At 41.0% G+C, this 19,933-nt stretch overlaps 1 protein-coding gene across 1 annotated transcript; it reads right to left on the reverse strand.

The window, feature by feature from the left end:
• Positions 1 to 240: 240 nt before the first annotated feature.
• Positions 241 to 19,465, reverse strand: sbr (nuclear RNA export factor small bristles). The gene is made up of 10 exons (XM_090103563.1): positions 19,135 to 19,465; positions 16,795 to 17,385; positions 15,707 to 15,897; positions 15,152 to 15,261; positions 13,975 to 14,011; positions 10,555 to 10,802; positions 10,063 to 10,231; positions 9,618 to 9,782; positions 1,490 to 1,665; positions 241 to 1,197 (listed from the first exon to the last, which is right to left on the reverse strand). The coding sequence occupies exons 1-10, from the start codon at positions 19,187 to 19,189 to the stop codon at positions 1,098 to 1,100; spliced, it is 1,842 nt and encodes a 613-aa protein (XP_089959689.1). The 5' UTR covers positions 19,190 to 19,465; the 3' UTR covers positions 241 to 1,097.
• Between the last annotated feature and the right edge of the window lie 468 nt (positions 19,466 to 19,933).

Consider the following 19,933-nt stretch of genomic DNA (forward strand, 5'->3'; position numbering starts at 1 on the left):
GTGCACTTATTCAAAAAATCACATGTTTTTCTTTTAATTAGCTTATGTTTTTTTTTCTTAGATGTACACGTACATACAACATATTTTAATTAAAAACATACACTATCACTAAATTATAACTACATAACATTATGTATTATTAGTTGAGAGAAAATATATTTAACAATTAAGTGTTAGTTCTGACAAAATATTGGCCACAGTTGCAGAAATATAGAATTAAAAATCAAAATAAATCAAACTATACAAAATACAAGAAAAATATAGCTTTACATATGAAAGATACAACAGAGCATAATGTATCATCACAACCAATTAGTAAATAAAAATATTTGACACATTCATACATACATAGAATTGGTACACAAACTCAATTAAAATTGGTTTATCACAATTATACCAACCAACAAAAAGCGTGTGTGTGCCGAGCACACGTGTCAGAAGTGAAACTTTTTTGGCAAGATTCAAAGATACCAACCACCTTACTCCATTACGTGACGGTATTGCCATATTGAAATTTTACTCTCAACTCGCCTAAAGAAGTTTCACTTCAAAAATTCAGTGTAACTAAAATCCTTAAAAATGTTAATTATACATGAACTCAATAAACAAAGAGTATATTCTTTCTACAGTTAAAACATACAACACAAGCTGTTTATAACTTAGACCAGTATTCATCAAAACAAATCATTTTTCTAAACACTTCATGAACAATAAAAAAATTGTGAAATAAATATTAACAAAAATCAATGAACTGCTAACAAATATTTCATAATTTTTTAGCATTCATCTCAAAATCATTTTTTATTAGTTTATAAACTACAATACTCCGTACAACGAACCATAGTTTAATCGCAGTTATAGAAAATACAAATAAAAGCGAAAAAACAATGAAAAGTTTAGCAGAGATTATCTTTATAAGTCTGTTATAACACTAGAAACAAACATGTGCTTAAAATCTTAACAAAAATCATTTTTTAATTTTACAGCATTATTTCATTCGTTGTATAATATTTTACAACTGTTTCACACATTATTTACACTATATACAAGTTTTACAGTCTCTATTCAAACACCTTGTCTTCAGTCTTCATAATAGTTCATTTAACAAATGCTTCAGGGGGTATCTTTCCTTCTGACTGAAGTTGGTTGAAAATAAATAGAGCTCGTTGGAAGTCCCACCCTGTTTCTTGTAAACAACTGTAACAATAAATGATTTAATTAAAATAAAAGTTTTATATCCTACTACAATTATAAAGGCGAAAGTTTGTAAGTATGGATGTATGGATGTTTGTTACTCTTTCACGTAAAAACTACTGAATGGATTTGAATGAAACTTTACCACAATATAGCTTATACATCAGAATAACACATAGGATAGGTTTTATCCCGGAAATCCCACGGGAACGTGAACTATGCGGGTTTTTCTTTGAAAACGCGGGCGAAGCCGCTAATGGCGGACTCTATAGACTTTATTATATAATATACTAACTTGATACTCCAGTGTTCGTTCATGCCGGTCTGCTGGCTGAGCATGGCCAGCATCACCTTCTGCGTGTCATCTTGTCCCGCGGTCGGTATCGCTTGAGCGGCAGCGGGAGCGGGAACAACAGCGGGCGTTGGAGCGGGACCTGCTATTGGTGGACTGGATGCGAACGCTTTTTCTTCCTGTGAGCAATTAATAATAAAATTGTAATTGTTGTGGACTGTATAATTTTGGGGTTCGTGGTCGAAATAAAACCCTTCCTTCGACATACATAAGTACATATATTTTCTCTTTACAATTATTACAATTCCTAATCACTATTACTTATTAACTACTTGTCTGTAATAAGCACTTGCTCGAACTGATCACTATTAGTACTTATTCGCTACTGGTCTGGAGTAAGCACTTGCTCGCACTGATCACTATTAGTACTTATTCGCTACTGGTCTGGAGTAAGCACTTGCTCGAACTGAACTCCATTTGAAAATTCGGGCTATTTATATGCGTCGCCGGCGGGGAGATTCAAAGCGGCGGCGGCATCCAAAAGGCGGCGAGACTCAAAGCGGCGGCGGCATCCAAAAGCGGCGGCGAGACTCAAAGCGGCGGCGGCTGTCTTGCATGTGCCGCCTAGGCCACGCCTCCTCCACGTGTAAACGCAATGCACGTGGCGTACTGAGTACAGCGCGATAGGCGAAACCGCGGTGCGCCTCGTCGAAACCGCGGTGCGCCTCTCTTCCACGTGCAGCGTTAATATTCCGCCTCATACACGTGGAGCCGCTGCGCGGGGAGCCCCGTTACCGCCTGCGTGTACTCGTCCTTTACAGTCCTCCCCCCGGCGTAGCTTGCGTAGCCTCCTTCATCACGACGAGCTTGCTGACGGGGCGTCTGAAGATCCCGCTCTTGGTCTTCACTTCGGCTACCCGCACAGCGTCGTCCGGCCCGGCGTGAACGCGCACCACGACCCCCATGGGCCATGTGTTGCGCGGCAAGACGTGGTCCACGATAATGACCACGTCACCTTCCTCGAGGCGTCGCGTGTCCTTTCGCGCCTCCCCCCGTGGCACGAGCGTCGGTAGGTACTCCTTGATCCATCGGCGCCAGAAGTGGTCGGCGAGCGCCTGGCTGGCGCGCCAGGTCCGTCGGTCTGCTTCGTCGCACGGCCCCGTCGTCGGCAGTCCCGTTGAGGAGCCCAACAGGAAGTGGTTGGGCGTGAGGGCTTCGGGGTCGTCTGGGCTCACGCTCACGTGAGTCAGCGGCCTCGCGTTCACCGCGAACTCCGCCTCGGTGAGTAGAGTCCGCAGCACCTCTTCTGGCGGCGCCTTCTCCCGTAGTGTTGCGCCGAGCGCGGTTTTCACTGACCGCACCAGCCGCTCCCATGCACCGCCTTGATGCGGCGCACCCGGCGGTATGTAGCGCCACTCCATCCGGTGGCGCAGCGCTTCTTCTTGTAGCGCCGGCGCCCACTCGTTGTACGCCTTCTTCAGTTCTTGATCGGCGCCCCTGAAGTTTGTTCCGTTGTCCGAATACATCAGACGAGGCCACCCTCTGCGAGCTGCCATCCTTCTCAGCGCCATGATGGCTGAGTCCGTTGACAGAGATGCGACGAGCTCCAGGTGCACGGCGCGCGATGTCAGGCATGTGAACAGCGCGCCCCATCTCTTCTCTCTTCTTCGTCCGATCTTGACCATCATTGGCCCGAAGTAGTCGACCCCGCAGTTGGTGAAGGGTCGGTGGAACGGGTCGAGGCGAGCGCGCGGCAAGTCCCCTTTGGCTGGGACCTGCGGCATTGCTCGGCGTACTCGGCACAGCGCGCAGTTCTTCTCCACAGCGCGCACTGTAGGCCGCAGGTGGATGACCCAGTAGCGCTGTCTCAGGTCGTTGGTGACGCGCTCGCGGTTGGCGTGTCCGGCGGCACAATGTTCCTGTAACACTATTAGTCTGGTTATTCTGTGCCGGCCGTCGAGGATTACCGGCTTCTTCATTGTGTCGGGTGCCGTGGCTGCGTTTATGCGGCCCCTTACTCTCAGCACGCCGTCTTCCATTACCGGGTCCAATTTGTACAGTCTACTGGATCTGCTGATGGGGCGCGCGTCCTTGATTCGCTTTATGTCTTCTCCAAAGCTGTCGTTCTGTGCGCGCTGCACCAGCAGTCGTTCGGCTTGCTCCAGGTGGCGACATTCTAGTCTCGTCGCCGTGTGTCTGATGCGTATGTCGATGAATGCGAGCACCCTTGCTGTTGCTCCCACCAGTGTGCGGAATTTGGAGAAGCGCTCTGGATCCGGCAGCCATTCCATCTTCCGGGGCAGCTCGCTTACATGCAGTACATCAGCCTCGTCCGTTGTTTCTCGAAGTTCCTTCTCCGTGGGCCACTGGTTCTCCGTCTTTGTCAGGAATTCTGGACCCTGGAACCATCGATCATGTCCCGTGGTGAAACTTAGGCGGGTGGCGTCGTCGGCAACGTTTTCATGAGTCGGCAGCCACCGCCACTCTTCCCTTTGTGTTAGTTCTCCAATCTCACCTAGGCGATGCGCGACGAACGGCGTGTATCGCGGCAAACGTAGCGCACCCAGTGCACCACCGTCGATGAGTCTGTCCAAAACCAAGTACGAGATATGTCATACCTGTGCTCTCTTCTTATCTGATCGGCGAGTCTGGCGCCGATCACCGCCGCCTGCAGCTCTAGGCGCGGGATTGTCTGCGCGCGCCGTGGTGCCACCTTCGCTTTCGCCGAGACGAGTCTCACTTGTACGCTGCCGTCCGTTCGCCGCATACGCCAGTACGCCACGGCTGCATACGCTTGTTCACTGGCGTCGCATAGCACGTGCAGCTCGATGTCTTCGACGTTGTCCGTTGCGTAGCATCGCGGCAAACGTAGCGCGCCGACCGCTTCCACCTGCGCCAGCCAGCCCGCAAACTGCTCGCCCTCTTCTTCAGGTATTGGTTCGTCCCATGAAATTTGGAGGCGCCACAGGCTCTGCAATATGATTTTAGCACGGATGGTGAAATAACTTAAGAGGCCTAGTGGGTCATAAATTGACATTACCGCACTTAATGCTTCGCGCTTGGTTGGCGGGCGCTTGCGATCTCGCACCTCCACCGGTACCCTGTTCATTGCTGTGTTGAATCCTAGCGCGTCTTGCTCGGCGTCCCAAATTAGCCCGAGGATCTTCGGGGCTGGCTGCGCTCCTCCCAGCTGCGTTGGTGTGCTGGCGTGCAGTTCTCGTGGCACGTCCCTCAGCACGCTCCTGTCGTTGGCGTTCCATCCCCGTAGCTTGAAGCCTGCCGCCGCGTGCACCGTCCGTATTTCTTCAATTGCTTGTCTGGCTTCCTCCGCGTCGGCGTAGCTCAGCACCAGATCGTCCATGTAGTGGCTCTTCGTTATCGCTTCCAACGCCATTGGATACTGTTCTGCGTGCTGCTGCGCATTATGATTACGGATGTAATGCGCCATGAACGGAGAGCTCGCTGCACCGAATATCATGGACGTCATCTTGTAGTGCTGTGGCGGCGTGTCGCGTCGGCTCCCCCTCCATAAAAACTGCTGCGCTGGCTGGTCTTCGGGTCTTATTTTTACTTGTAAGAACATCTCCTCTATATCTGCCGTGACTGCCACTGCCTTTTCCCTGAATCGAAATAATATACCCGGCAGTGATAGTAGCAAGTCTGGGCCCTCAAGCAGTTCGTCATTTAAACAAGTCCCGTAGCTTTTGGCTGCCGCATCGAAAACCAATCGCTGCTTCCCTGGCTTGTTGGGATTGGTCACAGCGAAATGCGGCAGGTACCAGCACACGCTGCTCTCGCCTTCACTGCCATCGCATGGAACCGCATACCTTTTCTCAAATAAGTTGTTCATCTGCTTGGTGTACTCGGCTGCGAATTCCGGCGCGGCGTCCATCTTGGCTTCAATCTTCAGAAGTCTCCGCAGTGCGGCATTGTAGCTCGGCGGCATGCGGACATTATCTCTTTTCCATGGCAGGCCGATTTCATACCCGCCCGGCGTCTTCTTCGTAGTCATCTCGACGATTGACGTCGCTCGTCGGTCGGCTTCACCTATGCGCGGTCTACTGGCTATGTTCAATGATTCTATCTTGAAGTGTTCTTCCACCAGGTTGTGTAGCCGTAGGTCCGCTTGCTGCTGTTCTCGGACGTGAAGCACGCAGTCCCTTTCGACGATCATTCGACGCGGCGTTGTCCCATGTATCACCCAGCCGAGATTTGTCTTGGAGGCGGCAGGTTCGTCGGCGCCGCCCGTCCGAAGTTCTCTTGTCACGATATGCTCCCAGTGGTCGGTACCCACCAGGACACCCGCGCGTGCTTGTTCGTAACATACCTCATGTTCCGGTATGTCGCGCAGGTGTCTGTACCGAAGCAGGGAACCCGGGATGGACTGCTGATGCAACTGTAGCTTCTTCATTGTGCGGGCGCGCAGGTCGTGTAGTGTCCCGTCGCTCTGCCCCCGCAGCTGCACCGTCACCAGTCGACTTCCTTCTTCAATCTGCTCCATGTTCGCCCCGTGGATGCGGAGCGGCGTGGCGGGACCTTCGGCGCCGATCTGTTGCGCCAGGTCCTCATCAATGAGGGTGATGGTGGAGCCCTCATCGAGCAGTGCGTGCGTCGATACCTCCCCCCGTGGGCCGACGACGGTAACTGGACACATCTTCAGCAGGACGGCGCGGGGCGGTGCGGTTGCGCGGTCAGCAACCGCCATGACGGTTTCTTCGGTCGACGCAGCAGGCTCTTCTCTTCTTACGTCGTGCAGTGATGAATGATGCGGGCGGCGGCACTGGTTTACGCCGCATGGTTTCGCTCGACAGTAGATGCGCCGATGTCTCTTCGTGGCGCACTTGAAGCAGGCGCCCTTTTCCCTCACCAGCGCCCACCGCTCATCCACCGACAGCTTGGCGTAGCGCGGGCAGGCAACCATGGTGTGGTCGCGCCCGCAGCACAGGCAGAAGTCTTCTTTTTTATCTTCTTTCTTCTCTTCTTTCTTCTCTTCTTTCTTCTCTTCTTTCTTCTCCTCTTCATCACCACTGCTGGAAACTATGGCGTATACTGCCGACTTCCTTCTTGGTGGAGCAGGTCGCACTGCCGCTGCTGCCGCTGCTGCCGTGGTGTCTCTGCGCGCTGGCGCAGTGCTGCTCGTCGGCGCGTATGTGTAGCGGAGCGCCTGGTCCGCCTCTCTCATCAGGAAGCGGGACAGCACCACAATTTCCGGATCTGCCGTACCTTCCTGTGAATATGCATAGTCGCACCATCTGGACCGCAGGTGCGGACTTAGTTTGTCCAATATCTCCCTTGCTAGCATAGGATTGTATAAATATCCTTTCCTATCTATGGTTTGAAGTATGCATACCACGTTCTGTACCTTCACCGCGAAGCTGTTGATGTCCTTGGCCGCTGCTCCAGGTCGCGGCAGCTTCCTCAGGTCCTCCATGGCCCTGTCGATAATTATCTCGGGCCTCCCGAAGCACTGCTCCAAGGTTTTCATGACTGCTTCAGGTGATGAAGCAGTGTGAAGCAGCGCTGCCACGGCGTCCCTTGCTTCCCCCTTCAGGCATGTACGCAGCCGCTGGATGTTTTCTGCGTCGGACACTTGGTACATGCTGCTTGTGTCCCGGTAGGCTGCTCGGAACGGCAGCCACTCTTCGATCGCACCTGAAAATATAGGAAGGTCCGCGTGGCGTAGGCGCGGTCGCGCCATCTTCTCTAGGGACGCCGCCAGCTGCTCGATTCCTGTTCTTCTGGTCGGCGTCGGCGATCTTCCTCTTCTTAGTTCGGATCTCTGGTGTCTGTCATCCTTCGGCACAGGATGTGACTGGAGCCACTCGTCCACCTTGTTTCGTTCTTCTGTCGCGGTGACGATATCTTCCGGCAGGTCCTCGTCTTCCTGTATGGCGGACACCTCGAACTGTAAGCGTTTATTTATTAGTTCTTTCTCAATTTGTAGTTCTTTTCTCTGGATAGCGGCGAGTCGCTCTGCCGCTTCTAATTCCGCCGCCTTAATCCGCCGCGCCGTACTCGCCGACGACCGCACCGATCTAGCGGATCTCGCTGGCGAATGCCGTCGCGGTTGCGGCGGGATCTCCATTGTTTCTGTGGCTGACGTCAAGCGTGCGTCAGATGGCGATGCTAACGGGTCCAGCACCAGCCGCCGCATTCGTTCTTGCCGCACACGCTCTGTCTCCTGGCTCCGGTCTTCAACTTCCACAGCGTCACCCTGGCTGCGGGTTACCACCATGCCTAAAGAGGTGACGCACCGCAGGCTTATACTGGCAGACTCGTTCCGCTGACCAGCACCCCTGATTCCCGGCGCGTACCACTAGGTCACCACTGGCGGCCCGTGTCTGCCCGTAAAAAACCTTACGACTCACCTTATTGGACTAGTACCAACAGCGCGGCCCCGTCGGTAGGTACCTGACTCGCCTGGTGACGATCAAAAACACCAGCAGGCTAGTACCAACGTTACCGGTTTGTCGATATTCGTCCCTCGAAGGTGAGCTCGTTGCCGATGCGTACCTCTCTTCGGCAGGATCTGGTCTTCCACGTGCAGCGTTTCTTCCTTGAAGTATCCGGCGCTCGTTGGATCACACGTTGTTATCCGGCGATCGAAGGGTCACACGTTGTTATCCGGCGATCGAAGGACCACACGTTGTTGTGGACTGTATAATTTTGGGGTTCGTGGTCGAAATAAAACCCTTCCTTCGACATACATAAGTACATATATTTTCTCTTTACAATTATTACAATTCCTAATCACTATTACTTATTAACTACTTGTCTGTAATAAGCACTTGCTCGAACTGATCACTATTAGTACTTATTCGCTACTGGTCTGGAGTAAGCACTTGCTCGCACTGATCACTATTAGTACTTATTCGCTACTGGTCTGGAGTAAGCACTTGCTCGAACTGAACTCCATTTGAAAATTCGGGCTATTTATATGCGTCGCCGGCGGGGAGATTCAAAGCGGCGGCGGCATCCAAAAGGCGGCGAGACTCAAAGCGGCGGCGGCATCCAAAAGCGGCGGCGAGACTCAAAGCGGCGGCGGCTGTCTTGCATGTGCCGCCTAGGCCACGCCTCCTCCACGTGTAAACGCAATGCACGTGGCGTACTGAGTACAGCGCGATAGGCGAAACCGCGGTGCGCCTCGTCGAAACCGCGGTGCGCCTCTCTTCCACGTGCAGCGTTAATATTCCGCCTCATACACGTGGAGCCGCTGCGCGGGGAGCCCCGTTACCGCCTGCGTGTACTCGTCCTTTACAGTAATATTGACATGATTTTATAAGTGCAACTATGGAGTTTCTTGCCGGTTCTTCTCCATAGATAATGTTTTCCGAATCGGTAAATATTAAAGTATGTTATGAGTTATGACGATTCAAAAGTGCTTCTAGAAGAAGTCCGATTGAATAGTTAAATGTTTGAGTTTGAATTTATAAATTGATAAATACTTTTTTCTGTAAATATTCTTTATCGACATTGATAGAACCTAGATTTATTTATTTATTTCAAATATCATTGTCATTACAGGACATGCCCAATGCGACAGCGACATAGATGTGCAACGAGTCTCTTCATGTGGTCGTCAAAGTTTTAATAAGGACATTTTGTACATAATTCTAATTCATAACAACTACATAATATAAACTACGAAATAAAATACGTTATGAAAGGAATTGCATGTTTTATTGTATCAACCTACATCCAGTTCAGTTCGCAACACAAATAAGACTCAGCCACTTATTCTATCGAGATAATTGAGAAATATTCATTTCTTTGTTAGTATGCATAACATCATATCATCATAATTATTTTATTTGTAGTCTACGGAGAAAATATAACTTAAAACCTTTATTACTATAATTAAGCTAGCCTGACTTATACATTACTAAGTTTCCGCCCGCGGCTTCGCCCGCGCAGTCAAAGAATAACCCGCATAGTTCCCGTTCCCGTGGGATTTCCGGGATTGCGTCCTTTTTTCGGGATAAAAAGTAGCCTATGTCCTTTCTCGGGTATCACAATATTATCTCCATACCAAATTTCATGAAAATTGGTTCAGTAGTTTAGGCGTGATTGAGTAACAGACAGACAGACAGAGTTACTTTCGCATTTATAATATTAGTATGGATTATCTTACCTGCTCCTTAGTAGTATTAGTGACGGATAACATATCATTCATAATGCAGAAACCGCCCGTTGCATTGGGCACAATTATGAATGTCCTGTGGAATGATCTCGTCGGGTTTCTGGGCGTCATTGTCTCTTTGAACACACCGTTCATTGTCAGTACTATCATTGTTGGCTGAAAAACACATTTATAATTAATACAATTATTTATTAAGTAGTTTCAACGCCCAAAAAAATACTCAATTTGGCTGATACATTAAAAATGATTAATTTAATATAACATTCTACTGACTATTTTCATTATTATACTTTTTTCAAATTGTTTTAACCTTGGCACCTTTTAGCATATAAGCATTTATAAGCTTAGCATTTATAAAAAACTGCATGTTAATTAAAAATTTCCATTTATAGAAACAAATGTTAGATTAATGTTCATTATAGTGAGAATGACTTACCCTAAAAACTAATAAATCAACAGCAAATCCCATCAAGTCATGTGTAGTCTTCGGCAGATCTGATAAAAATGATACCACTTGCAATCTGCCAGTTTTTAAACTCCTTCGCCTTAAATCTCTTTCTTGTATCCTTAACAGGTTTCGACTGTTTGGGATGTATGCGTGCAACCTACACACAAAAATATAACAATTAATAAACTTTATTCACATGAATAGAAAAACATGAACACATAGAACATACAAATATTTAGTATAGTTATACAAATAAACCCATTCATCATTTAAATTATCCGAAAAGTTATAGCGGACAACAAATTATTAAGACATATTTGAACATACTTCGCTTTTGTAGCAATTTACAAATTTGTAATGTTAAAAGTAAAAATATTGATTGGACAAAACATCCCTATAAAACGTGTCAAAGCAAATTTTATCACTATCTTAAAACTCGATATTCAAAACACTTGTTACTTAAATGAATAATAAACTCACTTCAAAGACGCCACATTTCTCTCCTCATAATTCTTATAGGCCACCGTCAAGGACATAGTAGCACTTTCGTGGTAGGCATCCAATAATGGTTGCCTCGACTCTGAGTCATATATAGCGTAGTATTGTTTAAGGAATTCTCTAACTAAATCCTGTCCGTTAGGATCTATTAGGAAAGATTGTTGCCGAGGAGGTAAACTCAAGTCTTCGTTCACGTCGAACCCGATCACTGGTGGTAGGTCCTCACCGTCCTTAAAATTTTGCATAGTCGTCATATAAAGTAGAATAACGTAATAGTATACAGAAATATCAGTTTTTTGTTTGTTTGTAAAGTAATTATTAATAAACTCAATAACTGCTTGACCAAATTTAAAATGTTTACGCTAGTAAATCTACTGCATTACAAAGGGAGTTAATCAAACTTTAAATTCAATCTGGGCCATAACGAGACGAGACGAATTTTGCTTGTTGTACATGATATTAGTCCATTGAATGAGTCCCTCCAAGGAGGGTCTAGAGTGCGTGAGTTAGTAACGTAAGATGTTTCTTCGGAAACATGTCAAGAGTCCCTAGGTAATAAACATACTAAAACCCCGGGACACTAGGAGGAGCCCCGGAGTGGGGGGAGGGGGGGAATGGGTCCATTTTTTCATTTTTCGCTTAAATCTCAAAAACGGTACATGTTAGAGAAAAACTTTCAAGGAAAAGTTGAAAGGACATAAAATTATCTACAAGTTGTACCTGAATCATTTTTTCCTATATCCTACCGTTTCTGAGTTATACGCAGTAAAAAATGATTTTGACCCGAAACAATTTCCCCATACCGATCAAAAAATATTTCTTTCTTCCAAAAAACTCAAATGTGCAACTTGTGACCGGTACTGATAGATTGCTCTTAATTAGGTCCATAATTGGTAAAATAAACACATTCCTCCATGGAAGCCTTTAGGAGGAATCGATTGTCAAAATATTTTATTAGGGCAGTTTGAGTTACTGAACTTGATCTTTATTTTTTTCTTACAAAAAACTCAAAAGTGCAACTTGTGACCGGTACAGATAGATTGCTCATAATTAGGTCTATCATTGATAAAAATACCAGATTCCACCACGGAGGCGTTTACGGGGAATTGAATTTTATCAGGGTAGTTACGATACTTGAACTTTTTATTTTTTTTCTTCCAAAAAACTCAAAAGTGCAACTTGTGACCGGTACAGATAGATTGCTCATAATTAGGTCTATCATTGGTAAAATAAACACATTCCTCTATGGAAGCCTTTAGGAGGAATCGATTGTCAAAATATTATATTAGGGCAGTTTGAGTTACTGAACTTGATCTTTTTATTTTTTTCTTCCAAAAAACTCAAAAGTGCAACTTGTGACCGGTACTGATAGATTGCTCTTAATTAGGTCTATAATTGGTAAAATAAACACATTCCTCCATGGAAGCCTTTAGGAGGAATCGATTGTCAAAATATTATATTAGGGTAGTTTGAGTTACTGAACTTGATCTTTTTATTTTTTTCTTCCAAAAAACTCAAAAGTGCAACTTGTGACCGGTACAGATAGATTGCTCATAATTAGGTCTATCATTGATAAAAATACCAGATTCCACCATGGAGGCGTTTACGGGGAATTGAATTTTATTAGGGTAGTTAGTTAAAAAGTTCAAGAATCGTAACTACCATAATAAAATTCAATACCTCCTAAACGCCTCCATAGTGGAATCTGGTTTTTTTATCAATGATAGACCTAATTATGAGCAATCTATCGGTACCGGTCACAAGTTGCACTTTTGAGTTTTTTGGAAGAAAAAAAATAAAAAGTTTAAGTATCGTAACTACCCTAATAAAATTCAATTCCCCGTAAACGCCTCCGTGGTGGAATCTAGTATTTTTATCAATGATAGACCTAATTATGAGCAATCTATCTGTACCGGTCACAAGTTGCACTTTTGAGTTTTTTGGAAGAAAAAAATAAAAAGATCAAGTTCAGTAACTCAAACTACCCTAATATAATATTTTGACAATCGATTCCTCCTAAAGGCTTCCATGGAGGAATGTGTTTATTTTACCAATTATAGACCTAATTAAGAGCAATCTATCAGTACCGGTCACAAGTTGCACTTTTGAGTTTTTTGGAAGAAAAAAATAAAAAGATCAAGTTCAGTAACTCAAACTGCCCTAATATAATATTTTGACAATCGATTCCTCCTAAAGGCTTCCATGGAGGAATGTGTTTATTTTACCAATGATAGACCTAATTATGAGCAATCTATCTGTACCGGTCACAAGTTGCACTTTTGAGTTTTTTGGAAGAAAAAAAAATAAAAAGTTCAAGTATCGTAACTACCCTGATAAAATTCAATTCCCCGTAAACGCCTCCGTGGTGGAATCTGGTATTTTTATCAATGATAGACCTAATTATGAGCAATCTATCTGTACCGGTCACAAGTTGCACTTTTGAGTTTTTTGGAAGAAAAAAATAAAAAGATCAAGTTCAGTAACTCAAACTGCCCTAATATAATATTTTGACAATCGATTCCTCCTAAAGGCTTCCATGGAGGAAAGTGTTTATTTTACCAATTATAGACCTAATTAAGAGCAATCTATCAGTACCGGTCACAAGTTGCACATTTGAGTTTTTTGGAAGAAAGAAATATTTTTTGATCGGTATGGGGAAATTATTTGAGCCAAAATCATTTTTTACTGCGTATAACTCAGAAACGGTAGGATATAGGAAAAAATGATTTAGGTACAACTTGTAGATAATTTTATGGCCTTTCAACTTTTCATTGAAAGTTTTTCTCTAACATGTACCGTTTTTGAGATTTAAGCGAAAAATGAAAAAATGGATCCATTCCCCCCCTCCCCCCACTCCGGGGCTCCTCCTAGTGTCCCGGGGTTTTAGTATGTTTATTACCTAGGGACTCTTGACATGTTTCCGAAGAAACATCTTACGTTACTAACTCACGCACTCTAGAACTTTTTATTCAATGGACTATATGTATTATAAATGAAATGTAAAATTAGATGAAAAATTATTGAGACTAAGAATTCAATAGTGCAACTGGAAACATTATATTTAGATATCTATACTATTACAAAGCTGAAGAGTTTGTTTGTTTGTTTGATTGTTTGAACGCGCTAATCTCGGGAACTACTGGTCCGATTTGAAAAATTCTTTCGGTGTTAGATAGCCCATTTATCGAGGAAGGTTATTGGCTATATCATCACGCTACGACCAACAGGAGTGGAGCCACGGGGGTGAAACTGCGCGGAGCAGCTAGTATTAAATAAATTGATTTCATTTCATTTCAAACTAGTTGTTATTTGGCCGCAGAGGTGTAAAAAGTCTACTTGATCCTGAGAACAAATACAAAATACACAAAGATATATATTCCACTACATTGAGGCATGACTTACCAATCGCAGCAGCTTCGGAAACTTCTTCCGGACGTCACTGGAGATAACAAACATTATGGCAATACTTGTAAAATTCCTCTGAAACTCTCATAAACATAAAATAACGATATACAGGTATCATAAGGCCTTCACATTTTAAGCATTTCGCTAATCTTTTTGTGATAAAAAAGGTCCCTTTGGGATAAACAAAGTGGTCTGTATAACATGTAACAGAAAATATTATGTTTGAGCATTTCCAAAAAACTTTAATAAAAAATAAAGATGTATTTTTGATGACAGGTTATTGCTATAATAACCTAACCTCAGAAATATAACTTAAAAAGTTAGATGTAGTTCCTATTAATATTAAATTGAAAATTGTTAATGTTACACAGGTTACTTCATGTCTAGGTTTAACAAAATGCTTCAATGAAAAGTCTTAGGTACGATTCTTAGATGATTTTTAGTTTCTTTGGATGGAATGAAGTTTGTATGTGTTTCAGTCTAATAATATCTTGTAATAGTTGAAATTTGTATTGAAATAAATTAAATTGATATTATTTATGAATAACATGTTATACAAACTTCATCCAAAAATGTTAGATTTTTTTTTTTTACTGTCTAATAACCAAGATAGAAAAATCTTTGTAACCAGCATTTTTCTATCTTGATTCATATCTAAATGAGAGTTAATATGTTATTGTCGATGAATAAGGAAACTGTTTTAACAAACCAAATTTCATTATCAAAGTTCTAAAAAAATTCCAATTCCATAAATGACTGCATAATTCAATTTGGTTCATTAAAATAGACACCATTGTTATGGATAAAGCAATAATTATATTAGAAGCCAATGATTTCGAATTTAATGTTTATATTATAGCACATTTCAAAATCAATCCTATCTTTAATACACAATTTATTCAGTTAAAAAAAACTTGCTTAAAAACAAATTCCAATATTATTATTATGTCCGTTTTACTTATATGTATTTGATGATAAAACCTGGATTAATTTCAAAATATGCTTTAGAGTTTCATGCAACACCAAATCCATTTAAGTCTTTTCTTTTTCCACTACTACATATTATTATAAAAGAGTACACCCTTTTATAAACTTCAACGACCTACGATCTCTGACCGACATGACCTTTAATGTGAAAACGGCAGAACCTGCCTGGTGCATGTTTCAATATTACCTTATGTAGGTTTCATGATCACTGAACCTGTTCACCAGCGGATTGCCCTTGAGGTATAACTCCACTAGGGTTAGTGACTTGAGCGGTTCCAACGCTGCTATGGACGGTATCTGAATAAATGTTAAATGTTTGAATTATGTGTAAATGTTGATATGAATAGTTCGAGAAATTAATTCCTGAAAACTTTATTTATCTAGTTTCATTTTTCTGTAGTGAATAGATGGATGGATTACTCCTCGCACTGCTTAAAAAATTTAAAATAGATTATGGTATTTTTTTAAAACAACCTATTTAATAATAAGGTTATAGTAAAATGAGATTTCTATTCAAAATTGAATCATATTTTGATTATTCAAGTTAGATATCAGAGACAGAATGTATAAAAACTTTTATACTGCTTCTATTAAATTTAATAAATTCCTTGTTTACACTTTGCAGATAGGTTCATATTCTATGACGTCAACCACATTTTGTTGTTTCAACATCAAATTATTCCTACATGACAATAAATCATTTTATTCTACTATACAAACTGGAAATTTCCGTCTTACTCACTCTATTATCACCCATATACAATATTTTGAGATTCTTAAACTTAGTAGACAGTATCTTCAAGTGTTCAATTCCATGTAGTTTATTGTCATTCAGGTTTAATGCTTCCAAATCTGGTATGTTCTCGGCAATTATGTCAATAGCAGCTAACATTATGATTGGTCGAAATAGTGCACAGAATACGTCAGCTAGTTCTAAAAAAAATGTGTAAATATATGTTACATATATAATTCCTACTAAGTTTATGATTTTATGCTCAATAACACAAAAAGGCTAAAGCACAGTCAAAAATCTTAATCTTAATACTATTATAAAGGCGAAAGTTTGTATGGATGTTTGTTACTCTTTCACGTAAAAACTACTGAACCGATTAGAATGAAATTTAGCACACATATAGAGGGTAACTTGGATTAACACATAGGATAGGTTTTATCCCGGAAATCCCACGGGAACGGGAACTATGCGAGTTTTTCTTTGAAAACGCGGGCGAAGGCGCGGTCGGAAATCTAGTAGGTTCATAAAGAGGTTTAAAGTCAGATAAACAGAGACCAAACCATGTTTAACTAGTTACCGGTAAAAACATGCAGGTAGCCATAATAAATACAGATTAAAGATCTTTTGAAGTCTATAAAAATTCGATATGTATCTATAATATCTATAGATTTTTTGTGAACATGAATGACGAAACATGGTGAGTCATATGTTATTCCACTCAAAACGAAGGTGAATGACATTGTGTCACTAAGACTTATTTTCGTGCCAACTAGTTACTACTGGTAAACAAATGAATAAAAAATATCCCCAAAGAATTTTGAATTTGGTCATGTGTTAAATCTTTTTCCTTAATCTTTCAAGCAGAAATTAAAAAAAGGACGTGTGGCACTCGGGGACTGCCGCGGTAAAGCTATTGCATGCTATGCCTTCAAGCCACACCTCCGCGCCCGTCGGAGTGGGGGAGCGTGAGGTTTTTTGGATTACGCGTTACGCAATTTCTGGATTCGGTCCCCGCGATCAAGGCCCGCGATAGAAGCTATGCAATAGCTTAAAAAAAACTATAATATTTAGTTTCTACGATCATAAGCTTAACTTACCAGGGTCAGCATGGAACTTTGTCAAATCTAATGCCTTTGTTGCGGCATTATATCGTTTCGCCATAGCCAACTTCATTTTCTCTTGCATTTCCGCATTAATATTTATCCTCGGCACTGAATTCCTGACCACCAATATCATTTTGAATCCATTGGGCATCATAATTTTGCGATCAGCGTGGAATAGCTTCTCTGCTATTTTAACGTCATCCACATAAAATATTGCTGCGTTGCCTTCAATCTTGAAATAATGTGGTACAAAAATATCCGGAGATATGTGGCTTAATAGAGCTTTGAAAATGACATCCTTTTCATGTTTTGCTCCATATGGTATTGTGACCTGATACCATGGCAGTACACCTGTGATGAATTTCTTTTTCTGTAGGGATCTTGGTGGTGGCGAGTTAAGTCTGCCACCTCGACCTCGGTAAGAACCTTTTCTGTTCTGTGGGTGACCAGATGCACCCATATCAACATCATCGTCCAATAGTAGTTTAGCATCATTCCAGTTGCGGAATTTATTTTTTCCTTTATTAGTGTTCTGTTTGAATATGACTCGCCTGGTTCCACTGTTGAATCCACGGTCATCGTGTTCTGTAACAAAAGAGAAAGTTTATCACATTTTTGAAAATAAACTGTCTCAAAGACTTCTAGCACAAAACTTTTTTCATTAGTTTAATTTTTGATGCAAAACACAAATTTTCTAGGTTTCTAAATGATTTGCTTTTAAATATGAAAATTATTCTTCAATACTTTACAATAAAAAATTATGAAGTCAGTTGCCTAAATAAGCATGTCCATATTAAATTTAACAGCTTGAATTCATTATTTCAGAAATTATTATCCTTTGGTATATTAGAAACCAAGATTTCAATGTATTAATCAACAAAAAGTAAATATTTAAGTGTGATAAGATAAGGCAATGATTTTCCCCATTATAACTCTCGCCCACAAACCTACATAATACCTATTATGGATTATAATTAATATAATGTAATTATTATTGATTAATTTGCAATACAGTGACACTATACCAAATCAAACTTAAGTTATAAAATATGAACTATGCAATCATTAAAATAAGGTTTGTTCTTTAGATTTTAAAGGTTAGTTTGGAATTTGATTGCTTCAACTTGGGTAAGTATTAAATATTTAAAGTTGAAGACACTTCTTTCCGAATAAAAGCAAACAATAACCTCTTAAAAATCAGAAATGACTTTAAGGAAAATAGTTTAGTTTTAGTTTACTTACATAACTTTCAAGGTAATTCTTTGAAAGTTATATAGCTTGTCTGAACATGTCAAGCCATGAATTTACTGTGGAATGTGGAGATAAGTCATTCTTTAAATGATTCATTATATAATTATTGCAAAAAGAAGCGTGTACCAAGCACACATGTCAGAAGTGAAAATTCTTTAGCAAGATTCGAAGATATCAAAATCGTCACCATATTCCATGACATGAAATTTTACTCTTAACATGCCTAAAGAAGTTTTACTTCGAACGTTAGATAACATTCAGTAGCAGTTATTATATTTAGTGACAATTATAAACCTATATGTACATAATATAAAAATTAAGTTGGTTTCTGCATAGATTGTTTTCATATTTGGCCACAATATACAACCCGCTTCACAGGTTGTTTTATGTTTCCTCATTTCACTTTTGTGCAACTTTTATGTACCACTGTAAAACATTGCAGGATACAACTTGTTTATTTATGTGTTTTTGAATATTTAAACGTATTCATGACGTAAAGGTAAATCAGGGATAAATTAGCTCATTTGAACATATTTTGTGAAATTTTTGTGAATTATGTCAAATTATTTATAATATTAAGACTTCACAGACATAAAAGTATAAGGCTGTATACAATGTAAAAACATAAAATATAAGTTTTAAGTTTATATAAAATACACATCTTGAAAACTAGAATGTAAGTACCGGGTAATGACTGCTACCTTGTTCTAGTGAATATTGTAACTCTCCTGTATGTAAACATTTTAGTATATTCACCAAAATATGTATTATTTTGCCATAAGATGGAATCACACAATCAAATGTAATAAATTATGAAACCTTATTATTATAACTACACCACCAAATAATAACAGAGATCACATGTGCATTTTACTAGTGCAGTATGTATAGTGTTTTTTGGATTAATAAAAAGAATATGAAGCAAAATCTTTATCATTAAAATATATTACCTGAATGTAAATATACCAATCAGTTAAAATTTCCATGCAATCAATTTGATACAGACTGGTGTTTTCCATCAAGGTAAAACCCACAAGTAATAGCGTTAGTGATTATTAAGCAATGATACAATTAACAACTTACCAAAATGATCGCCTCCTTTCCAATTTCGTACTCGTCCTCCTCCTCTTTTAGGCATATTGAATTTACTTATGTTGAAAAATTTTCCAACACAAGTTATTGAAAGAAGAGAAGACAAACGGACGCTAATATGTACCAGCTTATCCTTAAATTTCAAAGATACTGAAGGCGTGTAGTAATTTTTGCTCAGGGGAAATTACAACGCTGGAATGTGAGCCTTCTATATAATATTATTAAAAACACACAAAAATTCAAATTGCAAAGAAAGACACATAAAATGCGTGACTAGGACTAGTTAAAGGTTATGAAAATTGAAACCTAGAAATGAGAGCTTCGCGTTTATTGCGTTTCACTTTATTTTTTTAATATGACGTCCATAACAAAGACAGTAGACTATACTCTATAGTGACTATAGTCTCTGGCATTCAGAACTTTTGAAATTATAAGTTACTATAAAATTTTAGTCTTAACAATTGTCCTTATCTATCAATAACAGATTTATAATCGAACATAAAAAAAATATTAATTAAAGGCAATCTAAATCATAAATTCATTTATGATTGTAATGAGTATTAATTAATAAATATTCAATAGTCTGTAAGTATTGACTTTGTCAGTTACAAAAAAAGTCTGTGGTTTCTTCGAGTTGCTATGCTTCATTATTTTACTCACATTTACGGAAAAAATATCTCTTCAGGTATTTCTCGACCTAAAATAATTATGTAGGAACAAATGCCCACTTACAAAGCACATCGGCAGAGTCCGTCTTCTGAATGGAGCCATTCACAGAGGGAAGACGAAT

This window comes from Colias eurytheme, chromosome 7 (assembly GCF_061535395.1).
Source record: "Colias eurytheme isolate Ceu_HAF_F1 chromosome 7, ilColEury1 Martin Lab GWU primary, whole genome shotgun sequence".
Classification (NCBI taxonomy): domain Eukaryota; kingdom Metazoa; phylum Arthropoda; class Insecta; order Lepidoptera; family Pieridae; genus Colias; species Colias eurytheme.

Bases quoted from the DNA above. Each gene is read 5' to 3' on its own strand.
- sbr (XM_090103563.1), bottom strand. From the start codon at position 19,189: ATGCCTAAAAGAGGAGGAGGACGAGTACGAAATTGGAAAGGAGGCGAT. The intron at 10,803-13,974 runs GTAAGTCATGCC...CAAAATTTTAAG, and splicing joins TTCCGAAGCTGCTGCGATTG to GACGGTGAGGACCTACCACC. The intron at 10,232-10,554 runs GTGAGTTTATTA...TTTTGTGTGTAG, and splicing joins AGAAATGTGGCGTCTTTGAA to GTTGCACGCATACATCCCAA.